This window comes from Bos taurus, chromosome 17 (genome assembly GCF_002263795.3).
Source record: "Bos taurus isolate L1 Dominette 01449 registration number 42190680 breed Hereford chromosome 17, ARS-UCD2.0, whole genome shotgun sequence".
Taxonomy (NCBI): Eukaryota; Metazoa; Chordata; class Mammalia; order Artiodactyla; family Bovidae; genus Bos; species Bos taurus.
Window position 1 is genome coordinate 57012850 of NC_037344.1, and position 20662 is coordinate 57033511.

General features: G+C 36.8%; 1 protein-coding gene across 16 annotated transcripts in view; it reads left to right on the forward strand.

Moving 5' to 3' along the window:
* TAOK3 (TAO kinase 3) overlaps window positions 1–20662 on the forward strand; it is a 189080-nt gene that overhangs the window by 129885 nt on the left and 38533 nt on the right. For all 16 annotated transcript variants that reach the window (XM_059876085.1, XM_059876084.1, XM_059876086.1 and 13 more), the window contains 4 exons: window positions 593–686; window positions 1594–1675; window positions 9998–10165; window positions 12481–12687. In XM_059876085.1, coding sequence (XP_059732068.1) covers window positions 593–686; window positions 1594–1675; window positions 9998–10165; window positions 12481–12687 — 551 coding nt within the window. The remainder of the gene's footprint in view (window positions 1–592; window positions 687–1593; window positions 1676–9997; window positions 10166–12480; window positions 12688–20662) is intronic.

Consider the following 20662-nt stretch of genomic DNA (forward strand, 5'->3'; position numbering starts at 1 on the left):
TGAGGTGGAGTATGTATTTTATAAAGAAGTAACTGACTCAGTGAGTTTCTCCTTAGAAAGTGGATGGGCCAAACCTTGCTTACATTTATCCTCCTTTTTCCCCTCCACCCCTACTTGTACCACTTCGTTAGTCTGGATGAGCCCTCAAATGGTGTTTATTGGATTGATTTACTCTATCTTCCATACTCTGTTGGTGATGATTAAGATGTTCCATAATCTTTTTTTTTTTAATTCGACTGCTCTGCTTTCTGATTTTTTTTCAATGAATACGCATTTTTATTTGAAATAAAACAATACACAAAGATGTTCATACCCATTGTAGGAAAACAAAGTTCAACTTTTTGAAGATACATAGGAAAAATTTTTTTACTTTCTTGAAATGGATTCTGTTTGGAGCTTTTCCAGTGTACTTTAAGATGACCAGCAGCTTCTTTTGAATGGCTATCCTGAGCAACCTTAGAGATTACAATAAGTGGATTATACAGCATGATGATAATAGCAAGCTAGTGGCCAAGCTTTGCTCACAGTTCCTTATTTCTCCATCTGCCTAATGTCTTTCAAGAACTGCTTTATTGTGTTTCTCTTCTTTCAGCGGAACGGAAGCCCCCACTTTTCAACATGAATGCCATGAGTGCCTTATATCACATTGCCCAGAATGACTCCCCCACGTTACAGTCTAATGAATGGTAAGGCTGAGCTGTCATTTTAAATCTGTAAGAAAATCACCATATGTTTTTGGCACTTTCACTAAATTACGTTTTAAATATCTGACCTAGAAAGCATTTCATTCCTTCGTTTATGCTATGATAATGGACACTGATGCTTTATAAGCCTGAACTTTTTACACACACACATAGTATTTCTGCCCTTACTATGGTTTGTGTTATTAATATGTGTAGTAACTGAAATTCTAACAGGTACATATATCTCCTGCTACCTTCCTAACAAGTCTAATCTCTAAGTCATGATTGGTCTTATATTGATCATCTCAGTCTTATCATTTGTCAGCAAGGATAAAGTACCCTCTCTGAAAATTATAACATTTTAATAACTGTTAGAATCACAGAGCTACTGTAAAAGGGCAATGTCCAAGAAGAGTACACAGAATGAAATTTTCTAGAGAGAAGGCTTTTTCATCCAGAGAGCATACTCCTAGGTTCTCTGTCCCTTATGCTTCAAGTTTTACTACCTGGTTATAGGTTGTGGGTGATGAAAGAGTTACCAATTTGTCATGAAGAATATAGGCTTTAGACTTAGGAGAGCTGTTATCTTTGGAGAGAAAAATGTATACAAAATTGTTTTATATAAATATAGTATTTTTCATTTTCTGAGATATATTACAATTTGACTTTGTTTATATCATAAGATACCTTTATGTGTTGACTGACTTGAAACTGTCCACATTCATTATCCTAAAGAATTAATTTTACATACCTCAGACTTGAAAATGGGCCACTTCTCCTGATATTCCAAAGTATTTTAATAAAAATCTCCCAAATCAAAAAGTTTTCCCTTGGATAAAAATTATTTAAAGTGATCAGTATGTTCTACAGATTCTGATGTTATTTTCTTTCATTGTATTTGCACACACAGGACAGATTCCTTCAGGAGATTTGTTGATTACTGCTTGCAGAAAATGCCTCAGGAAAGGCCAACATCAGCAGAACTGTTACGGGTAATTTTTCAAATTTATATTTGAGGGGGGGAATTTAAAGTCATGTGGGAAACAGTGGAAACAGTGTCAGACTTTATTTTTGAGGGCTCCAAAATCACTGCAGTTGGTGACTGCAGCCATGAAATTAAAAGACGCTTACTCCTTGGAAGGAAAGTTATGACCAACCTAGATAGCATATTGAAAAGCAGAGACGTTACTTTGCCAGCAAAGGTCCGTCTAGTCAAGGCTATGGTTTTTCCAGTGGTCATGTATGGATGTGAGAGTTGGACTGTGAAGAAAGCTGAGCACCAAAGAATTGATGCTTTTGAACTGTGGTGTTGGAGAAGACTCTTGAGAGTCCCTTGCACTGTAAGGAGATCCAACCAGTCCATTCTAAAGGAGATCAGTCCTGGGTGTTCTTTGGAAGGACTGATGCTAAAGCTAAAACTCCAATACTTCGGCCACCTCATGCAAAGAGTTGACTCATTGGAAAAGACTCTGATGCTGGGAGGGATTGGGGACAGGAGGAGAAGGGGACAACAGGATGAGATGGCTGGATGGCATCACCAACTCGATGAACGTGAGTTTGAGTGAACTCCAGGAGTTAGTGATGGACAGGGAGGCCTGGCGTGCTGCAGTTCATGGGGTCGCAAAGAGTCAGACACGACTGAGCAACTGAACTGAACTGAACTGTAATGAAATATAATAAATCATTCCTGTGGCAGCTCATCATGACAAAGTGGATTAGAACATACACCTTGTCATTTAAAGTCCAGAGACAGTAGCTAGGCATAGAAGTAGCAAGATTAACACAATATGTTCAAGCTGGATTTAGAAAAGGCAGAGGAAACAGAACAAATTGGCAACATCCATTGGATCATCAAAAAAGCAAGACAGTTCCAAAAAAACATCTGCTTTATTGACTATGCCAAAGCCTTTGATTGTGTGGATCACAACAAACTGGAAAATTCTTCAAGAGATGAGAATACCAGACCCCCTGACCTGCCTCCTGAGAAACCTGTATGCAGGTCAAGAAGCAACAGTTAGAACTGGACATGGAACGAAAGACTGGTTCCAAATAGGGAAAGGAGTACGTGGAGGCTGTATATTGTCACCCTACTTATTTAACTTCTATGCAGAGTATGTCATGAGAAATGCTGGACTGGATGAAGCACAAGCTGGAATCAAGATTGCCAGGAGAAATATCAATAACCTCAGATATGCAGAGGACACCACCCTTATGGCAGAAAGTGAAGAAGAACTAAAGAGCCTCTTGGTGAAGGTGAAAGAGGAGAGTGAAAAAGTTGGCTTAAAGATCAACATTCAGAAAACTAAGATCATGGCCTCTGGTCCCATCACGTCATGGCAAATAGATGGGGAAACAGTGAAAATAGTGACAGATTTTATTTGGGGGTGCTGCAAAATCACTTCAGATGGTGATTGCATCCATGAAATTAAAAGACACTTGCTCCTTGGAAGAAAAGCTATGACTAACCTAGACAACATATTAAAAAGCAGAGACATTACTTTGCCAACAGTGGTCCATCTAGTCAAAGCTGTGGTTTTTCCAGTAGTCATGTATGGATGTGAGAGTTGGACTGTAAGGAAAGCTGAGCACCAAAGAATTGATGTTTTTGAACTGTGATGTTGGTAAAGACTCTTGAGAGTCACTTGCACAGCAATGAGATCCAACCTAAAGTTGGATCCTAAAGGAAATCCGTCTGAATATTCATTGGAAGGACTGATGCTGAAGCTGAAACTCCAATACTTTGGCCACCTGATGCGAAGAGCTGACTCATTTGAAAAGACCCTGATGCTGGGAAAGATTGAAGGTGGGAGGAGAAGGGGACGACAGAGGATGAGATGCTTGGATGGCATCACCGACTCAATGGACATGAGTTTGAGTAAACTCCAGGAGTTGGTGATAGACAGAGAGGCCTGGCGTGCTGCAATCCATGGGGTCACAAAGAGTTGGACATGACTGAGCAACTGAACTGAACTGAACTGATACACTGTATATTCCTCATGAATACTTTTCCCTCCAACTTTTCCCTTTTTCTGCTCCCCACCCCACCCACCTTTTTTGCCTTATGACAAAGAACATTTCTCCTTGCTCTGGTCATCACTCTGATGTTCCAGTGACTAATATCTGCCTGAACTTTAACTCAAAGTTTTCAGGACAGAGTCTGCCAATGGTTCAAATACCAACTCTAGGATTTCAGTTAGGTTGTTGCCAAATCATCAGGCAGTGAAGATATGTGATAAATATATAAGACAGATATTTACATAGTGTTACATCATACATGTTGGTGACAAAATTATTGTGTGTTAACTGCATTCATTTGATTTAAATATAGCATTTTTGAGCATCTGTTTTCATGTAACTTTGTATTATAGGCTCTGTGTACATAGGCAGTGTTCCATTAATATCAGTGAAGTATGTGGGAGTTGTTTTTACAATATAAATGTATTTTATTGGCCACAGAATAGTCCAGGTTTCTTTAATCTTTTTCTGTATGTGTGTTTTCCAGTCTTTTTTTGTTTCTTTCTTTGGTTTAAGAAAACCTCAGAATTGTATTGCCTAAATTTGTGAAGCTTAAACATGTCAGCTGCCTTTATAATTGCACCTTGGCTAAGTGTCACAGATTCTTGGTTTATATTTTCTTTTTCTCAAAAATCTTATTCTGTTATTTTCTGGCTTTGAGTATCCTGAAGAGGTAGGTCTGAAGCTGACTAGCTTTTCTACCCAAAATTAAGTTTTTCCTTCTTGTGAGTAACAGGTCACAGGAATATGGTGACAGAAGCAACAAGACAATGGGCTTTACCTTATTCTCTTTTGGTGTAGAAGCATCACATGTTCTAAACATAAACTATAGACAATAGAATACCAGAAGCACAAGACAGTGTCTTTATTACTTTGAAGTAGGCAAAGATTTATAAATACAGGACACAAACAGCAGTTTAGAGAAAGAAAAGAAGAGGAAAAAAAATTAAAAGTTTGCTTTAAAAATAATAAAGCAAAAAACATGCCTCGAAGATGATAGGGCAACAGACAACAAAAGGATATAAAAAACAAATGGGCAGAGGTAGAAAAAGAAAATGAAAGAGAAAAATTTAAAGATATATCATATCAAATCATATCATAAACAACAAGCTAATATGATAAACACACCCATGTAGGGTATTTCCAATGATGGATAGCCCGAGGGAAATAAAATTAAATGAAGAAGAAAAATTTCTAAAGATGATTATAGAAAAGATGACATGTGGAAGGCAGAGGAGATATATATTTCAACCTGTTATTCCTAAAAGAGAAAGCAAAACACATGGAGTAGAAGATATTTAAAGATATACTTGAAGATATACTTTTTGAAAGTTAATGTTAGGACCTTTATTTTATTTGATTTACTTAAGTGTATATACACACATGCGTGCGCATGTATACAAACACACATATATACTTGTCCATGCGTATCTTAGTTGCGATACGCAGGATCTAGTTCCCTGACAAGAAATTAAACCCATGCCCCCTGCCTTGGGAGCACAGAGTCTTAGCTGCTGGACCACCTGGGAAATCCCCTGATTTACCCTTATTTGATTTGGTGGACCAAATCAAGTAAGCCTAACATTTAGTCAATGATGTTTACTGATTATCTACCTGGTGCCAAGCACTGTTCTAAACACTGAAAATCATACAGTGGTACAAAGAAAAAGATAGTCCCTGCCTTCCTGGAACTTATATTCTAATGCAGGAGTGAGAAAACAAACAAATAATTTGATATAATGTCAAAAAAATAAAGCAAGGACTGGGATAAAGAGTGACAGGAGCTGCTCTTTAATACAAGGCATTTCTAGGGAGGTGAAACTGAACTTCAGTGATCAACAAATCCTACCTGTATCTAGTTTCTAAATTCAAAGGATAAAGAAAAATTCATAATAGGCTGAAAAAAATTTATTTGGGGCTAAAAAAACCATTTGACTTCAGATCTGCCTCTTCAGGAACACTCAAAGCCAGAAAACTATATAACAATATTTACAAAGTTCTAAGAAAAAGAAAATGTAAACCAAAGATTTGTGACCCAGCTAAGGTGCTCCTCAATTATAAATGCAGCTGGACATTTTCCAGCCTCACAAATTTTAAGCAGTTTTCCTTTCTTAAAAGCTTTTTCTCAATTGCTTGATAAGGAAATCCAGCCAGTCTATCAATGAAACAAAAAGTGAGAGAGGGAGGGAGGGAAGAAGGAAGAAAAAGTAAATTAGGGACTGGAGAAACTTGTGAAAGAACTGGTGGTGATCATTGAATTTAAGTTTGCTCTCCAATATTCATTTATTTATTCATTCACTACTAGTTTGTGTGTTTGTTTAGCATGGTAAAGAGACTACATTCCTCATTTTGAATAACCAATACAAATTTCAAAAGATAAAAATACAGTAGAAGAGAGAATAAAAAGTGAGAAAACCTTCCCATTCAAGGCCCTTCTCTAGAGTTAGCAACCACTGTCACCAATTTTGTACATGTCCTTCTAGAAATATTCTATGCATATGGAAGTAAATATCCTTTTAAATTTTTGAACCAATGGTAGCAAACTGTTCTACCCTGAATATTTTAAGTTTTAGTGTGTTTTGTGTATTGTTCCATGTTACTACATGCAGAACTATCTCAACGTCTCTAAGGACTCCATTATATAGTCAGATGGATGGTTGTTTTTATAACCAACTCATTATGGTGTTGACAGTCTTTTGCTGTTACAAACTGTTCTACAATAAATATCCTTACACATGTGTCATTTTGTATCTGTATATACAGATATCCAAAGAATAAATTCCTAGAAGTGAAATTGCTAATCAAATGGAATGTGAATTTTAAATTTTAAAAGGTGTTGCAAATTTTCCTCCAAAGAGGATGCCCCAGTTTATGGTCCTGTTAGCAAAGTATGAATACCAAAACTTTTTGACCTTCTAATCAGTTCAGTGGAAAACTTTTCTCACTGTCATTTTAGGTTGTATTTCTCATTATGAATTAGATTGTCTTTCTTATGTTGATAAGCCATTTCTATTTCCTCTTCTGTGAACTCTCTGTTGATCTTTCTCATTTGTCTGAGGGCTTTTCCCTTGTTAATTTGTAGTAAATCTTATAGATACTATTTTCTTATTTCACTTTTGACATTATTTTTTCTGGGATTTTGGGGGGAGGTGCAGAAATTTGTTATAAGGAATTTAACTTTTTTTTTCCTCCAGTTGGCTTTCTAATTATTCCCAAATATTTTTAAAATAATCCATCTTTTCCAAACATTTTCTTCCTGGTGTTAAAATGTCACCTTCACAAAGAATTAAAACTACAGAGAGAGAACTACAGTAAAATCATTGCTGTGATTAAAAGGCAGAATGTAAATGTTATACACATTGACAGTATATGTATTAACAATGTGAAAATAATAATGTGCCTAGAAAGAAGTAGGGGTAGGAAAGAAATGTAAATGTACTGATTTTCCTGTTTTTCAGGGTAGATAGTCAATAACAGTTCTTAAACTGAAAGTCTTTTTTAAGTAACTCTAATCTCTTAAAGCTTTACATGATCTTTTTTTTCCCCCCTTAACTTTAGAGGGCCTTTTAGGAACTGGTAACTCTTGGTGAAGAAATTTTAACTAACATTAAGCAGTCATCTTACTTTAAACTCCTCTAATTCTATGAAATTCAAATATACCTTATTTTAATAGATTATTTTTTAAATTACCATGTGTAATAAGTTTCTCATGTAAAATTATTTCTGGATATCCATCATTCTGAGAGAGAGAGAGAGAGGGGAGAGAGGGAAGGAAAGTGTCTAAAATAATATTTCATTTATTTCTGGATGGCAGAATTTTGATTTTCTTTTACTATCTTTTATTGATTTCTCTATTATTTAAATGTTTAAAGTAAACATATTTCTAAGAACAATGAAAGCATTCTTTGAAAATGATCTGAGAACCTTTCAACTGTATGGGTTTGGAGAACAGTGAAGAGATGGGATTTCAGGCAGAGAGAACAACAGGGGAAAAGACATGCAGGTGTGAAACCCATGGCAGAGACAAGAATGATCTACAAGTATGCTGCATTGGGTGGAACAGGGAATAGGAGTGACTAGAGTGGAGCCTAGAAATTCAAGCAGGAACCGACTGTTCAGGCCAGACTTTACAATGGAGGCCATGAGATGTTTTTAAGACATTGGGTGTATCAGTTTTGAAATATTTTAAGGTTTAATTACCTCCCACAATAAGAAGTCCAGGATTTAGGAAAGGAGGTGTTAGAAGCAGTCCAGACCTGTAAGCAGCTCAATAGCTCCTCCTGTCTTCTACTTTACCATTCTTTGCACTTGACTTTTGTCTTCTTGGTCACAAAATGGCTCCTGTGTTTCCGGGACTCAGACTTTATTCCAGGCAGGAGAAAGGAGGCAGGACAAAGAGTAAAACACCTTCTCTTCCTGTGCCTTGCTTTTTATCCTGGAAAACAAAGCCTTCCTCTGGGGTTTCTGCCTATATCTCAGAATTTGGCCAGAACTTGGTCACATTGCTAATTATACCTGCAAAGAAAGGTAGAGTCCAGGTCTTATACTTTTTACTACTTTCAAGAAAGAAAGGCAAGGAAAAGAGATTGGAATGAAGGATAAATAGGTGTCTGTCACAGTTAATACCATGATCAACTCTGTGGTAGACCACCAGAAAACAAACTCCCAAATAAAGAAACCTGGGTGTCCATTCTAGCTCTTGCATTGTTTAGCTGGGTAAATCACTTAACCTCTCTGGGCCTAAAATCCCTCACCTTGGAAATAAAAGAATTACTAAGAGCTACTTCTCTAAAATTCAGTATCCTAGATTATATCTTGAAGTTTACTAAAGACTGATTTATTCTTGTCTAATTGCAAGCACTGAAGTAGCCAAATAATTTTGCTTTCTCCCTTAAATTCTCCTCTTCAAATATGCAAGCTACTCTTCCTTCCAGGAATGGTGTTTCATTTTCAGAAGGGATTCTTTGCAGAGAAAGAGATATTTTATTAAAATAGGAGCAAAAGCCACAATTCCCTGGACAGCAAAGTCAGAGTGAAGAACTGCAAGACATACAGATTTTTTTTCCTCACAGTGGTCCTGCTCCTCTTTTATATCTGTTTAACTTATAAAGAAATTAAATCCATTCCATCATCTGAGGCCTACCACATTAATACCTCATTTTCCCAATATATTCAAATTATAATTTCACATAAGCGAATTTTCCACATAACTGAAACTTTTCCTTTAAAAAACAAAACTTCCTCCTCCTCCTTTTGATCATTTTGTGTGGTGATCTTATCAAAATATGTGATATGCTTCTCTGCCTTCCTCAAGAAAGCATAATGAATATAATGCCACTTCTTGATTACCCAGAGATAATAGCATTTCATGAGATCTTGGGAGTATAAAAAAAGTGTATGAAGGACAGTTGCCCGTTTACAAAATAGTCCACAAACCCTAGTTCATTTTTATTTGGTTGGTTGGTTGCTTGGTGTGTTAATCATGGAATTTCCTTCTCTTTACTGTCAGGTGGTCAGATACCTTTTCAACAGACTCTTTTTTTGGCAACAAGTAACTCTCTAACAGTCCTCAGTCCTCTATTCTCCTACTTTTGTTCCCTCTTTCTAAACTGCTGTGGCTGAGAAACCAGGAAACCAGAATATGTGTTAAAGATCATTGATAATATTGAAAGTGAAGCTTGTTTACATCAAGAAAAGCTTGTGGACTTGGGGTGAATATTTTAACCCCTTGGAGACCCTTTTGCCTTATTTCTCATTGTACAGCTCTGTAAAGGGAAGATGAAGTTGCCAAAATTCTGACCTCTGAGATAAATGGAATAATTGCCACATTTTCAAGCATACACTGTATATGACCACAGAAATAGAAAACAAAATATTCAGAAGTCTGTCTTTAAAACGGTAGTGTAGGGTGAGAAAGAGGATTGAGGCAGATTATAACAAGAATATTCTATACTCTGCCTTGCTTTTGCTTATTACATAGTTTCAGGTTTGAAAGGCACAAGCTCTCAGCTACTATTTAAAGTTCTAGTCATTGTTATTATTTGCATGGCAAAGTAAACCTCAAGAATTCTCAAGTAAATTCTAGAACAAGTCCACAAAACGTGGCTTGAGGAAGAAGAGAAAAAACATGATTATGACTTTATGAGATTTATACAAGGTATGAGGCTACATGAGATGAAAATTGTATCTTCAAAATCCACAGAACTGTTTTACGTTGATTTATCTTTACATCTTAATCTTGCACCTAAAAATATGTCTCCTCATTATCAGTTTCTGTTTTTTTCTCTTCCCTTAATCAGCATGACTTCGTTCGACGAGACCGTCCACTTCGTGTCCTTATTGACCTTATACAGAGGACAAAAGATGCCGTTCGTGAGCTAGATAACCTACAATACCGGAAAATGAAAAAAATCCTTTTCCAAGAGACACGAAATGGACCCTTGAATGAGTCACAGGAAGATGAAGAAGTAGGTTGAGTTTCTTTTAGCGAACACTCATTGGGTACCTACTATGTGTAAAAGTTCTGGACTAGGATGCTATGAAAAACACTTTGGGAAATAACAATGTATTCAGTTGATGTTCTCTGCCTTAAGAGACATGCACAGTTGCAAAAGAGATATTGAAAAAAATAAGATAAAATATGAACAGTGTTACAGAGGTAGAGCACACAGTAGGGGTCCATAGTGGGGACAGAATAAGTCATCTGCTGGTGGGATTAGTGAAGAGGTGGGTCACTTTTGACCGGCAGTTACAGGGCACTTTCATGCTGTGCTTTAGGAAGATTATCCTGGCATCAGAATGTAAGATGGATTTGAATGGATAACTTTCTGGGTAATAGTCCATGCAAGAGGCAGTAAGGGCAATATTCATGGGAATTGGGGAGAAGGAACACTGAGAAACACTAGAGAGATGAACTTGATAATACTGTGCTTCTCACTGACAGTGACAGATGAAGGGGAGCTTATGGTGACTCTGAGCATTTGTGCTTCAGTGACTAGAGTGTGTCAGTACCAAGAACAGAGAAGAACCAAGAAGGAAGAGTTGGTTTAGGATGATTTCAGTTTGATGCCTGCTGAGTAAGGTCTTGGCATCATCTGCTATTGACACAGTGTACAGGTGGAGTTTTTTCAGAAAGATGACTTTAGTTTAAGTTATTCAAATAGTTTAAGAAGGATTAGTCGAAGAGGCCTAAATAGAGATGTCTAGCATTTGATTGGAAAATACAAATCCAGAACATAGGAAAGAGGTCTGGGTAAAGGGTAGTTGGTTGGGGGTCAAGGACATTAAAATGATGATGAATCAGGAGTTGAATGTAGAATGAGAAGAGAGTCCATGCCACCTAAGAAAAGGGAAACCGGGGAGATAAAGGCATCATAGATGTTACAAGTATACACAGCTTCAAGGAGGGAGCTACAAATACCATCAGATGCCACAGAGAAGTCAGGTTAAACAAGGACCAAAAACAGTGTTAACTGGGTTTTTCAAGTAGGATCTTCTTGATGACCTTAGTAAAAGCAGTTTTACAGGAATAGTTAGGATGAATAGTCGTTTACTGTGGGTTATAGAATAAGTGGGAAGTGAGAAAGTAAAGATAGTGAAAGTTGGTCATTTTAAGATTCATAAACTGGGTCAAGAAGGAAAAATGACAAAGGGCAGTATGTAGAAAGGTACATACATATAAGGCAAGTCTCTTCATACTATGCAGAAGGAAAGGAGCCAGGACAGAGGCGTTGAAAATAGAGGAAGGAGACACAATTAAGGAATTAGGATCTCAGAAAGTGCATAGGAGTAAGAGCATTAGTGCAGGGATTAGCCTTGAACAAAAGAAAGGACTCTTCTAAAAATAGATTAAAAAGGGGGAAAAAATGAAGAATGAATTTTAGTTTAACTTTTTAATATAGAAGAAAATAAAATTGTTTTATCAATAATTATAAAAATAAAATTCAGAAAGCTGAACTGGAATATAAAAATCTCTTGATTGCATATATACAAATGGGCCCCTTTAATTGGGGAAATAAATCTATTTAAAATATAATGTATTATCTATCATCTTAAATTGCTCAAATTACCTTTGTCAGTGATTCCTTATATTGCCATGGCTAAAGAGCAATTCATTAAAGTTATGTAGGTACAGAGTATGCTTCTTTGAAAACAGGGTTTATTTGGAACTAAGTTGCTTTAATTATATTACTTAATCTTGTATCAAAAGATACCCACTGTGATGGATAAATTATATGTTCCAATTATTTTAGCATTTCTCAAATAGTAGTCTTTGGACTAGTAGTGATGAATACCAGTATTATTTAACAGATATATTTAATAAGATTACAGAGGTAAGCTTGATAGAATTGCTTGAGGGAGGCAGAATTTAATTACCTGTCCAGGACAGTAGAATTAATATCCCTGCTCAGATATGAAGTTTCTCAATAATGACTTGCAAAAAGAGCATATTGCTTGTCAAATCTCTGAAAACTCTTTTTATCCTCTTTGAGCTTCAAGTGCCCACTGCTATGTTTGTAGCTTTCCTAGAGATCCCCTGTTCAGTAGCCTGCAGTCTTTCCCTAACACCAGAATAGGCCTTTGGGACAGCATCAGAGTGAATTGGAGATGTCTGAAAATGGTGGTGGAGTAGTGGAGCCACTACATTAAAAGTTTCATCTTGCAGATTTGGCAGAAAAGCAACTTGGCACTGCAAAATTGAATGTACTTAATAGCTTAGTCAATGGATTGGTGCTTTATCTCCAGTCATTTTTTTTTTAACCCAAGTGCCCCATTTTTATAGGACAGCGAACATGGAACCAGCCTGAGCAGGGAATTGGACAGCCTGGGCAGCAACCATTCCATCCCAAGCATGTCTGTGAGTACAGGCAGCCAGGGCAGCAGCGTGAACAGCATGCAAGAGGTCATGGACGATAGCAGCTCTGAACTTGTCATGATGCATGATGATGAAAGCCCAGTAAATTCCACTCCCTCTGTTGTGCACAAGAAAGTAAGTTTCATGATCCCCTTCACAGTGCTAGGCTTTGCCCATCATTATGAAGCCAACTCAGGTCACTTAGCATTCAGATATTTTAGTTCCCTCTTTACAGCTGAAATTATGGAACTCAGCTGAGCACATGATAGTTCTTTTCGGTAAAAAAGATAATGAAGGACTAGGCAAGCTGTATTTGTGCCTGTTTCTTCATCTTCCTCTCTTGATACTCTGATGTCCACCACCATCAAATAAACAAAAACAAATCTATAAATCTCCACATCAAAGAAACCAGTTAAGTTCCTTTCTAAACCAATAACCTTAATACTGTTGACCTTAAAAGCTTTCTTTTAAGTAAAACCTATTGGTTTTACTTTTAAAGTAAAACATGTTGGTTGTGACCTTATAGAAGTATTTCAGATGTATGTTTCTTCCTGAGTAGTCTTAAAATACTCTTTGTTTTAGAAAAAGTTTCCACTCTTTTTTGTTGTTTCTTGGATTTGTCATTTCTAATTCTTCTAAGACCAGCTCTGTGTCAGCTTAAATAGTCTGACTTTTGAGTTAATGATTGTTTTTTGTTTTGACTTTACTTTTCCAATGGAGGATCATTCATTTCATACAAAGCCTATTGTGATTTATAATTTGATATGCTTTATTTTAAAATGAAAAATTATTTTTAAGCTTCTTTCAAAGCAATAAGATGAGTATTGCACAGAATTATCAATGATTTTTTGGAGGAATTCCCAAAAGTGTTTTAAGTACCTTAGGTAAGCAGTTCATAATATGGGACTATAGAAAAGAATCCTTTATAACTTTTTCCATATTAGGTATATGTGAGTTGTGTATGTACCAGCTGCTGCTGCTGCTGGTGCTAAGTCGCTTCAGTCGTGTCTGACTCTGTGGTACCCCGTAGACGGCAGCCCACCAGGCTCCGCCGTCCCTGGGATTCTCCAGGCAAGAACACTGGAGTGGGTTGCCATTTCCTTCTCCAATGCATGAAAGTGAAAAGTGAAAGTAAAGTCGCTCAGTCATGTCCGACTCTTAGCGACCCCATGGACTGCAGCCTACCAGGCTCCTCCATCCATGGGATTTTCCAGGCAAGAGTACTGGAGTGGGTTGCCATTGCCTTCTCTGGTATATGTACTCATTTTAATAAATGTGAGTGATTACATTCTAACTCCAAGTAGGAGAGCAGGTTTAAGAATTTTTTCACTTAGATGTCTGCTGGTTGTATATTATTATTGGGAGAAAAAGAAAATTAAACAGGTAGGATGAAGAGCATGTGAAAATATATTGGTGCCTAGTCATGAATAGTGGAGGGATCACGTTTATTTTCTGAACTGATTAACTTACTCATTTATTCAACAAACATTGGTGGGGACCCCTATTATCTGCAAGGAGCTGTAGCAGGTCCTTTGGATACAGACAAAACAGACATGATGCCTTCATAGAGCTTATTATCTGTGGGGGAGATTAAGCAGATAATCACACAAGTAAATTGATTGTGTAATTATAAAACGTGTTCTGGGTAAAAGGAGGACTTATTCTATTGGGGAGTAGAGGAAAATCTCCCCAGTGAAGTGACATTTAAGCTCAAACTTCAGAGACAAACAGAGGTTAGCTAATTTGGGGTGAAAGATGGGGGTGACTCAGGAAGCAATATGTGCAAAGGCCCTGAGATAAGAAATTCTGTACGTTCAAGAAAAAGGGAAAATCTGAGAAATTAGAGCTTGGAGGACTGTGTGGAGACTGAATTGGGACCAGAGTGACAGCAAGGACCCAGATTATTAGAAAGCCATAAAAGCATTTTGAGGAAACCAGTGATACCACGCAGATGAAGAAATCTGCTAAGAGTTCAGCATTGTCAGTCAGCCGTATTTAAACATGGGCAAATGGTCATGTATTTGAAGGGTGGAAAAGGTTTTGCTGGGCTCTCTTTTTAGAAGGAGTTATCATGGATGCTGAGAGATATTGACTTTTTCCGTTCTTTTAGCTCTAGGGCTTTGTGGGGATAGAGAGCAAAAAAAAAAAAAAAAAAAAGGAATTCTGTTGGATCTTTTTACTCTAGGACATCTCAAATGAGCACCCAAAATTAGAAGAGAGATAATTAGATTAGATTACTGGAATAATCAGCAAAATTAGATTACTGGCATAATCAACAAGAAAGAAGACCCTGGTCTTGAACTCATTGGAGGTTTTAATTTTAATTTTTGCAGGCTGGTATAGAGCTTTCTTGTAATAATATGAGCCTTTCAGTGCCTTTTTCTCCTTGGTGTAATTTTAAGAAGATAAGATTTTAATTTATAATCCAAAATAGAAGGTAGTTGTGTTTGATATACAGAAAATATTTGTCAGGAAAATTTTTTCCAAAATGTATTTCTATTTAATTACTAAATATAGAGGTAATGTGATGAAAAATATTGAAAAACATCTGAAAATAAAACTATGAATTAGTTAATTTTAAAATATAAGCAAGGAAGTAAGATAGTAGAAACAATCAACTGAGTGAAAGGGAAACCCACGGAATGGGAGAAAATACCTGCAAATCATCTATCTTTAAAGGATTAATATCCAGAATATATGGAGAACTCCTAAAACGCAACAGCAACAATGAAAGAGGAAAAAAAAAAGAAAACAACTGGAATCAAAAGTGAGTAAGGACTTGAATCACCATTTCTCCAAAGAAGATATGAAAATGATCAATAAGCATATGAAAAGATCTCCAACATTATCAATCATTAGGGAAATTCTAATCAAAACTACAGTAAGATACCACCCATGTGTGTAGCCATCACACACATTAGAGTGACCACTGTTTAAAAAAACAGAATGTAACAAGTGTTGCTGAGGATATGGAAAAATTAGAACCCTGTTCATTACTGGTAGGGATTGAAAAGGGTACAACCACTGTGGAAAATGGTGGTTCCTTGAAAAATTAAAACTAGAATTACCATATAACCTAGCAATTCCACTTCTCAGTATATATCCAAAAGCATTGAAAGAAGGATTTCAAAGAGATTTTTGTATACCCATGTTCATTGCAGCCTTATTCACAAAAACAGCAGAGAGGTGGAAGCCATGTAAATGATGAATGAATAAACAAAATGTGTTATATACAAACAATGGAGTATTATTCACCTTCAAAAGGAAGGAAATTCTGCCAGATTCCATTAATACAATGTGGTTGAACCATGAAGACATTATGCTAAGTGGAACAAATGTACCTGTCACAAAAAGGCAATTGCTGTATGATTCCACATATATGAGGCTCTTAGCATAATCAAAATCATGGAAAGTACAATGATAGTTACTAGGGATTTGGGGAGAGGATTAATCAGTTCAGTTCAGTCGCTCAGTCCTGTCCGACTCTTTGCGACCCCATGAATTGCAGCACACCAGGCCTCCCTGTCCATCACCAACTCCCGGAGTTCACTGAGACTCACGTCCATCGAGTCAGTGATGCCATCCAGCCATCTCATCCTCTGTCGTCCCCTTCTCCTCTTGCCCCCAATCCCTCCCAGCATCAGAGTCTTTTCCAATGAGTCAACTCTTCGCATGAGGTGGCCAAAGGACTGGAGTTTCAGCTTCAGCATCATTCCTTCCAAAGAAATCCCAGGGCTGATCTCCTTCAGAATGGACTGGTTGGATCTCCTTGCAGTCCAAGGGACTCTCAAGAGTCTTCTCCAGCACCACAGTTCAAAAGCATCAATTCTTCAGTGCTCAGCCTTCTTCACAGTCCAACTCTCACATCCATACATGACCACTGGAAAAACCATAGCCTTGACTAGATGGACCTTTGTTGGCAAAGTAATGTCTCTGCTTTTCAATATGCTATCTAGGTTGGTCATAACTTTCCTTCCAAGGAGTAAGCGTCTTTTAATTTCATGGCTGCAGTCACCATCTGCAGTGATTTTGGAGCCCAGAAAAATAAAATCTGCCACTGTTTCCACTGTTTCCCCATCTATTTCCCATGAAGTGATGGGACTGGATGCCATGATCTTCGTTTTCTGAATGTTGAGCTTTAAGCCAACTTTTTCACTCTCCACTTTCACCTTCATCAAGAGGCTTTTGAGTTCCTCTTCACTTTCTGCCATAAGGGTGGTGTCATCTGCATATCTGAGGTTATTGATATTTCTCCCGGCAATCTTGATTCCAGCTTGTGTTTCTTCCAGTCCAGCACTGAACCATACACTTAAAAATAATCAAGATGGTAACTTTATTTTACCACAATTTAAAAAAGGAAAACATAGAAGCAGGCTAAAAAAATAGAGCATGTTATATATATGTGCTTAGTCATTCAGTCATGTCCGACTCTTTGCAACCCCGTGAACTGTAGCCCCCCAGACTCCTCTGTTCATGGAATTCTCCAGGCAAGAATACTGGAGTGGGTTGCCATTCCCTTCTCCAGGGCATCTTCCCAACCCAGGGGTAGAACCCAGGTCTCCTTCATTGAAGGTAGATTTTTTGTCACCTGAGCCATCAGGGAAGCCCATTGCATATAAAAACTTAATATTAAATAATGGTATCTCTTCATGAAACCCATTTAGCCTTATACTTGGGCTTCATGTCTTTAAACATAATAGAAATAAATTTTTCATAAGTTTCATATTTGTTTTTTTACTTGAATTCAAAGTTTTTCACTTGGGAACATAAAGTGGGATTTTTTTTTTTTTTTTGCTTTAAAAAAAGTAACTTATTTATTTCCTACATAACATATGTTTTCAGTAATAAATAATACATTTTTCAAAATCAATAAGACACTGTGAAGAAAGTAGGATCTTAAACTCTCAACAGAAAGTTAGGTGTGGACTCTAGGAATGAGAAAATTAGTTTTAAGTTCTGTCTGCCACTGTTAGTTTTATTTTACTTTGGACAAGTCACAAACCTCTCCAAACCTCAGTTTTTCCATCTGTAAAATAAGGAGTTGTTCCGTATGATTTCCAACATTGTTTCTAGCTCTAAAATGTTGTGCTTCTATTCCTGTAAATTTTAAAAGAGTAAATGTCTAATGTGACTTTCAAGTTGTTTGGTAAAGAGATACCTTGATATAGAAAAGCCTATGTATCACTGAATTATCATTTTATAAATAATGTTCTACCATTATCTCATTATCCTATTTTGTTGTCTTTTTTATACTTGTCACTATCTAAAGTTATACTATGTACTAATTCATTATTTCATGATTTGGGTATAAATGTCATCATAGCCAAAATTATGCTTACCTTGTTCTGTGCTGTATCTCAACACCTTAGAACAGTACCTGGCACAGCATAGGCACTCAGTAAATATCTAAGGAATGAGTGAATTAACAAACAAAAAATACACAATGAATAAATTGCTTACCAGATACTAAACACCGTGCTATTTTGAACATAATGGTTTAAAAGGCTTGAATAATATTAAGTATTATTTTTATGGTTTGAAAGATTTAAACAATAGATTGTCTCCAATAACAGTATTCTTGACAATAAGAACTGGCTTAATAAATATTAAAATGTAAGAATAAGGATAGGGAATTGTTTTGTTCCCCGCTCTTGACTGTTACAATTAAGATTGCAGACATATGCTAAATTAGTCAAATCATATATATGAACAGAATGCCCATTTTGTATAGGAAGTAAACTTACTTTTAAGGGCCATGTATAACTATTAAGAGCGTGATTTGCAACTAACTGTTCTGCATCCAGAATAAAGATAACCTAATTTTAGGAGGACAGACCTATCATAGATCAAGCCCAAAAAATGCAAAGTGGCACACTGAAAATTTTCCTTTAACACCAGATTTTCAAGTTACTTCCCTCTCTACAATCTTTGCCTCTACTCTGGTCTTTCCCTGGCCCTGAAGAAATCCTAATCCAATCTTCCTTTTGAACAAGAATGGTTTGATAAGTCTAAAGGTATATTCTGACAAAATAAACTTTAGGCACGCACTTCTTTCCTCCGTTGTAGCGTTGCCACACTGCTTTTTCCAATAATATGACTATCACTACATCTCTAGACTCTTTGCTTCTCCAGGACACCTCTCTTCAAATACCACCTAGCTGGGTGTCTTAGCACATTGTGCATGTATGCATGCTAAGTTGCTCAGTTGTGTATGATTTTGTGCAACCCTTTGGATTGCAGCCTGCCAGGCTCCTCTGTCTATGAGATTCTCTAGGCAAGAATACTGCAGTGGGTTGCTGTGCCCTCCTCCAGGGGATCATCCTGACACAGGGATCAAACCTGTGTCTCTTAGTCTACCTCCATTGGCAAGCAGGTTCTTTACCACTAGTGCCACCTGGGAAATCCCTATCACATAGTAAGCACCCAATAAATGTTTTGTGAACTAACATGAAGATGAACTTTTATGGGACACAACTCTACACCTCAGTTCTTGATTATTCACAAGTGAGTCCAGGGTAAACTCTTAATCCAGATTGGGTTTTTTGCTGTAGCCTAGGCTGCCTCTGAGCCTCCACCCTACACCTTAACCATTGGGTGTACAGCAGTAGCAAGCAGATTTTAATTTTGTTCTAAGCAACAAAAGTCTATTGTTTTTAATTTGTCAATTGAAAGGTATATTTTTATTTTGTTAAAGTCTACAATCAATTATTTTTGCTTGCTGCTGCCTTCTGTTAATATAGATCATGAGACTTATGTATTAAAATTCTTTGTTCACTAATCAATTTGTTGTTTCTAGTATGCCTAATGAACTGTAGTCATCATGGCCCCTGTTTAGAGATCAGTTTTTTAAAAACTTGTTCTCTTCTAACTCCTAAAGCTTTCCTTGACCCTTTCCATTAATCAATATTAGTGAGGGTTTTCTTTTCCCCTTATTTAAAAAAAGAACAGCTTTCCCCATTTTCGTGAGAGGAAAGAAAGAAATGTCCTCGAGGGGATAGGATGTTCTAGTTTAATTTTCACTTGCTTCAGTGGCCTTTCCTATTATTTTTGCTGAAGAGCGGGGCAGTTTCTTTGACTCTTCAACTTGCATTTGGCCAAGTAAAAGTAAATTAATATATGAAGATAATGTTTCTTGAACAGAGCAGTCGTACAAACCACCCCTCCATGGTACCTTCTTTCAGTGTTCTGCCAGTCATTTTTTCTCCCTAACAGCTATCTTTCCAGGTGAAGACACCCTTTTCCATCTTCTCCCCTTCCTCTAGCCCCAGCTTTTGATAGTTGCACCTGCTTAGGCAATTATTTAATCATTTTGAAGTGAACAAAACAAAAAAGATGGTGAGTTTGCTGATCCCTTCTCCACAGTGTGAAAGGTATGGGAATCTATAAAAAGACTTCTCATCACCAGAAAAAAGAGCCATTCTTAGATCCCCTCCAATCCCCCCATGTAAAGATGTGCTTGTGTGTGTGTCACTGTTTTGCAACTGCCTTAAAGTACAAAGTGACAGGTTTTTATGAAATATGAATTAGGATTCTATTAAATAATAAAAAAAAGTCACTTTCTCAGAATCTTCTCAGACCTATATTCTTGAGCTTATTTATTCAGCAAACATTTTTTGAATGCCCACAAAGTATCAAGCACCATGATAGGTGCTGCAAAGACTGAGGTTTTTTGAACCACATTTACTCTGCCTTCAGAAAGCTCACAGTCTCATGCACAGATGAGTATAAGTATGATGAGGAGTGTGATAAAGATATACCGAAAGCATAATAGAGTCCAGTGGAGTGGTTTCCAAGGTTAATTTCAAGTTAATCTAGAAACTCTGAGCGAGTGATCACACCATATCACTTCAGAAGCATAAATAGTCAGACATTTAGGGGAAAACTTCTACATAAAAGTAAAGCCCTTTGTCCAGGGAATAAGAGTAAAGTTTTTAAATCTGAAGAAATTTTATTTCTTTTTATAATGAAAGGACACTATAAATTTACTTAAAACTGGTCCCAAAACCGTATATTTCAGAGAGCTATTTTGCTCACTTCTGGATAAGATTTTAAGGATAAACTATAAGCAAGTCATATATATTGTCTTGGTAAAGTAAAACATGATATTTGT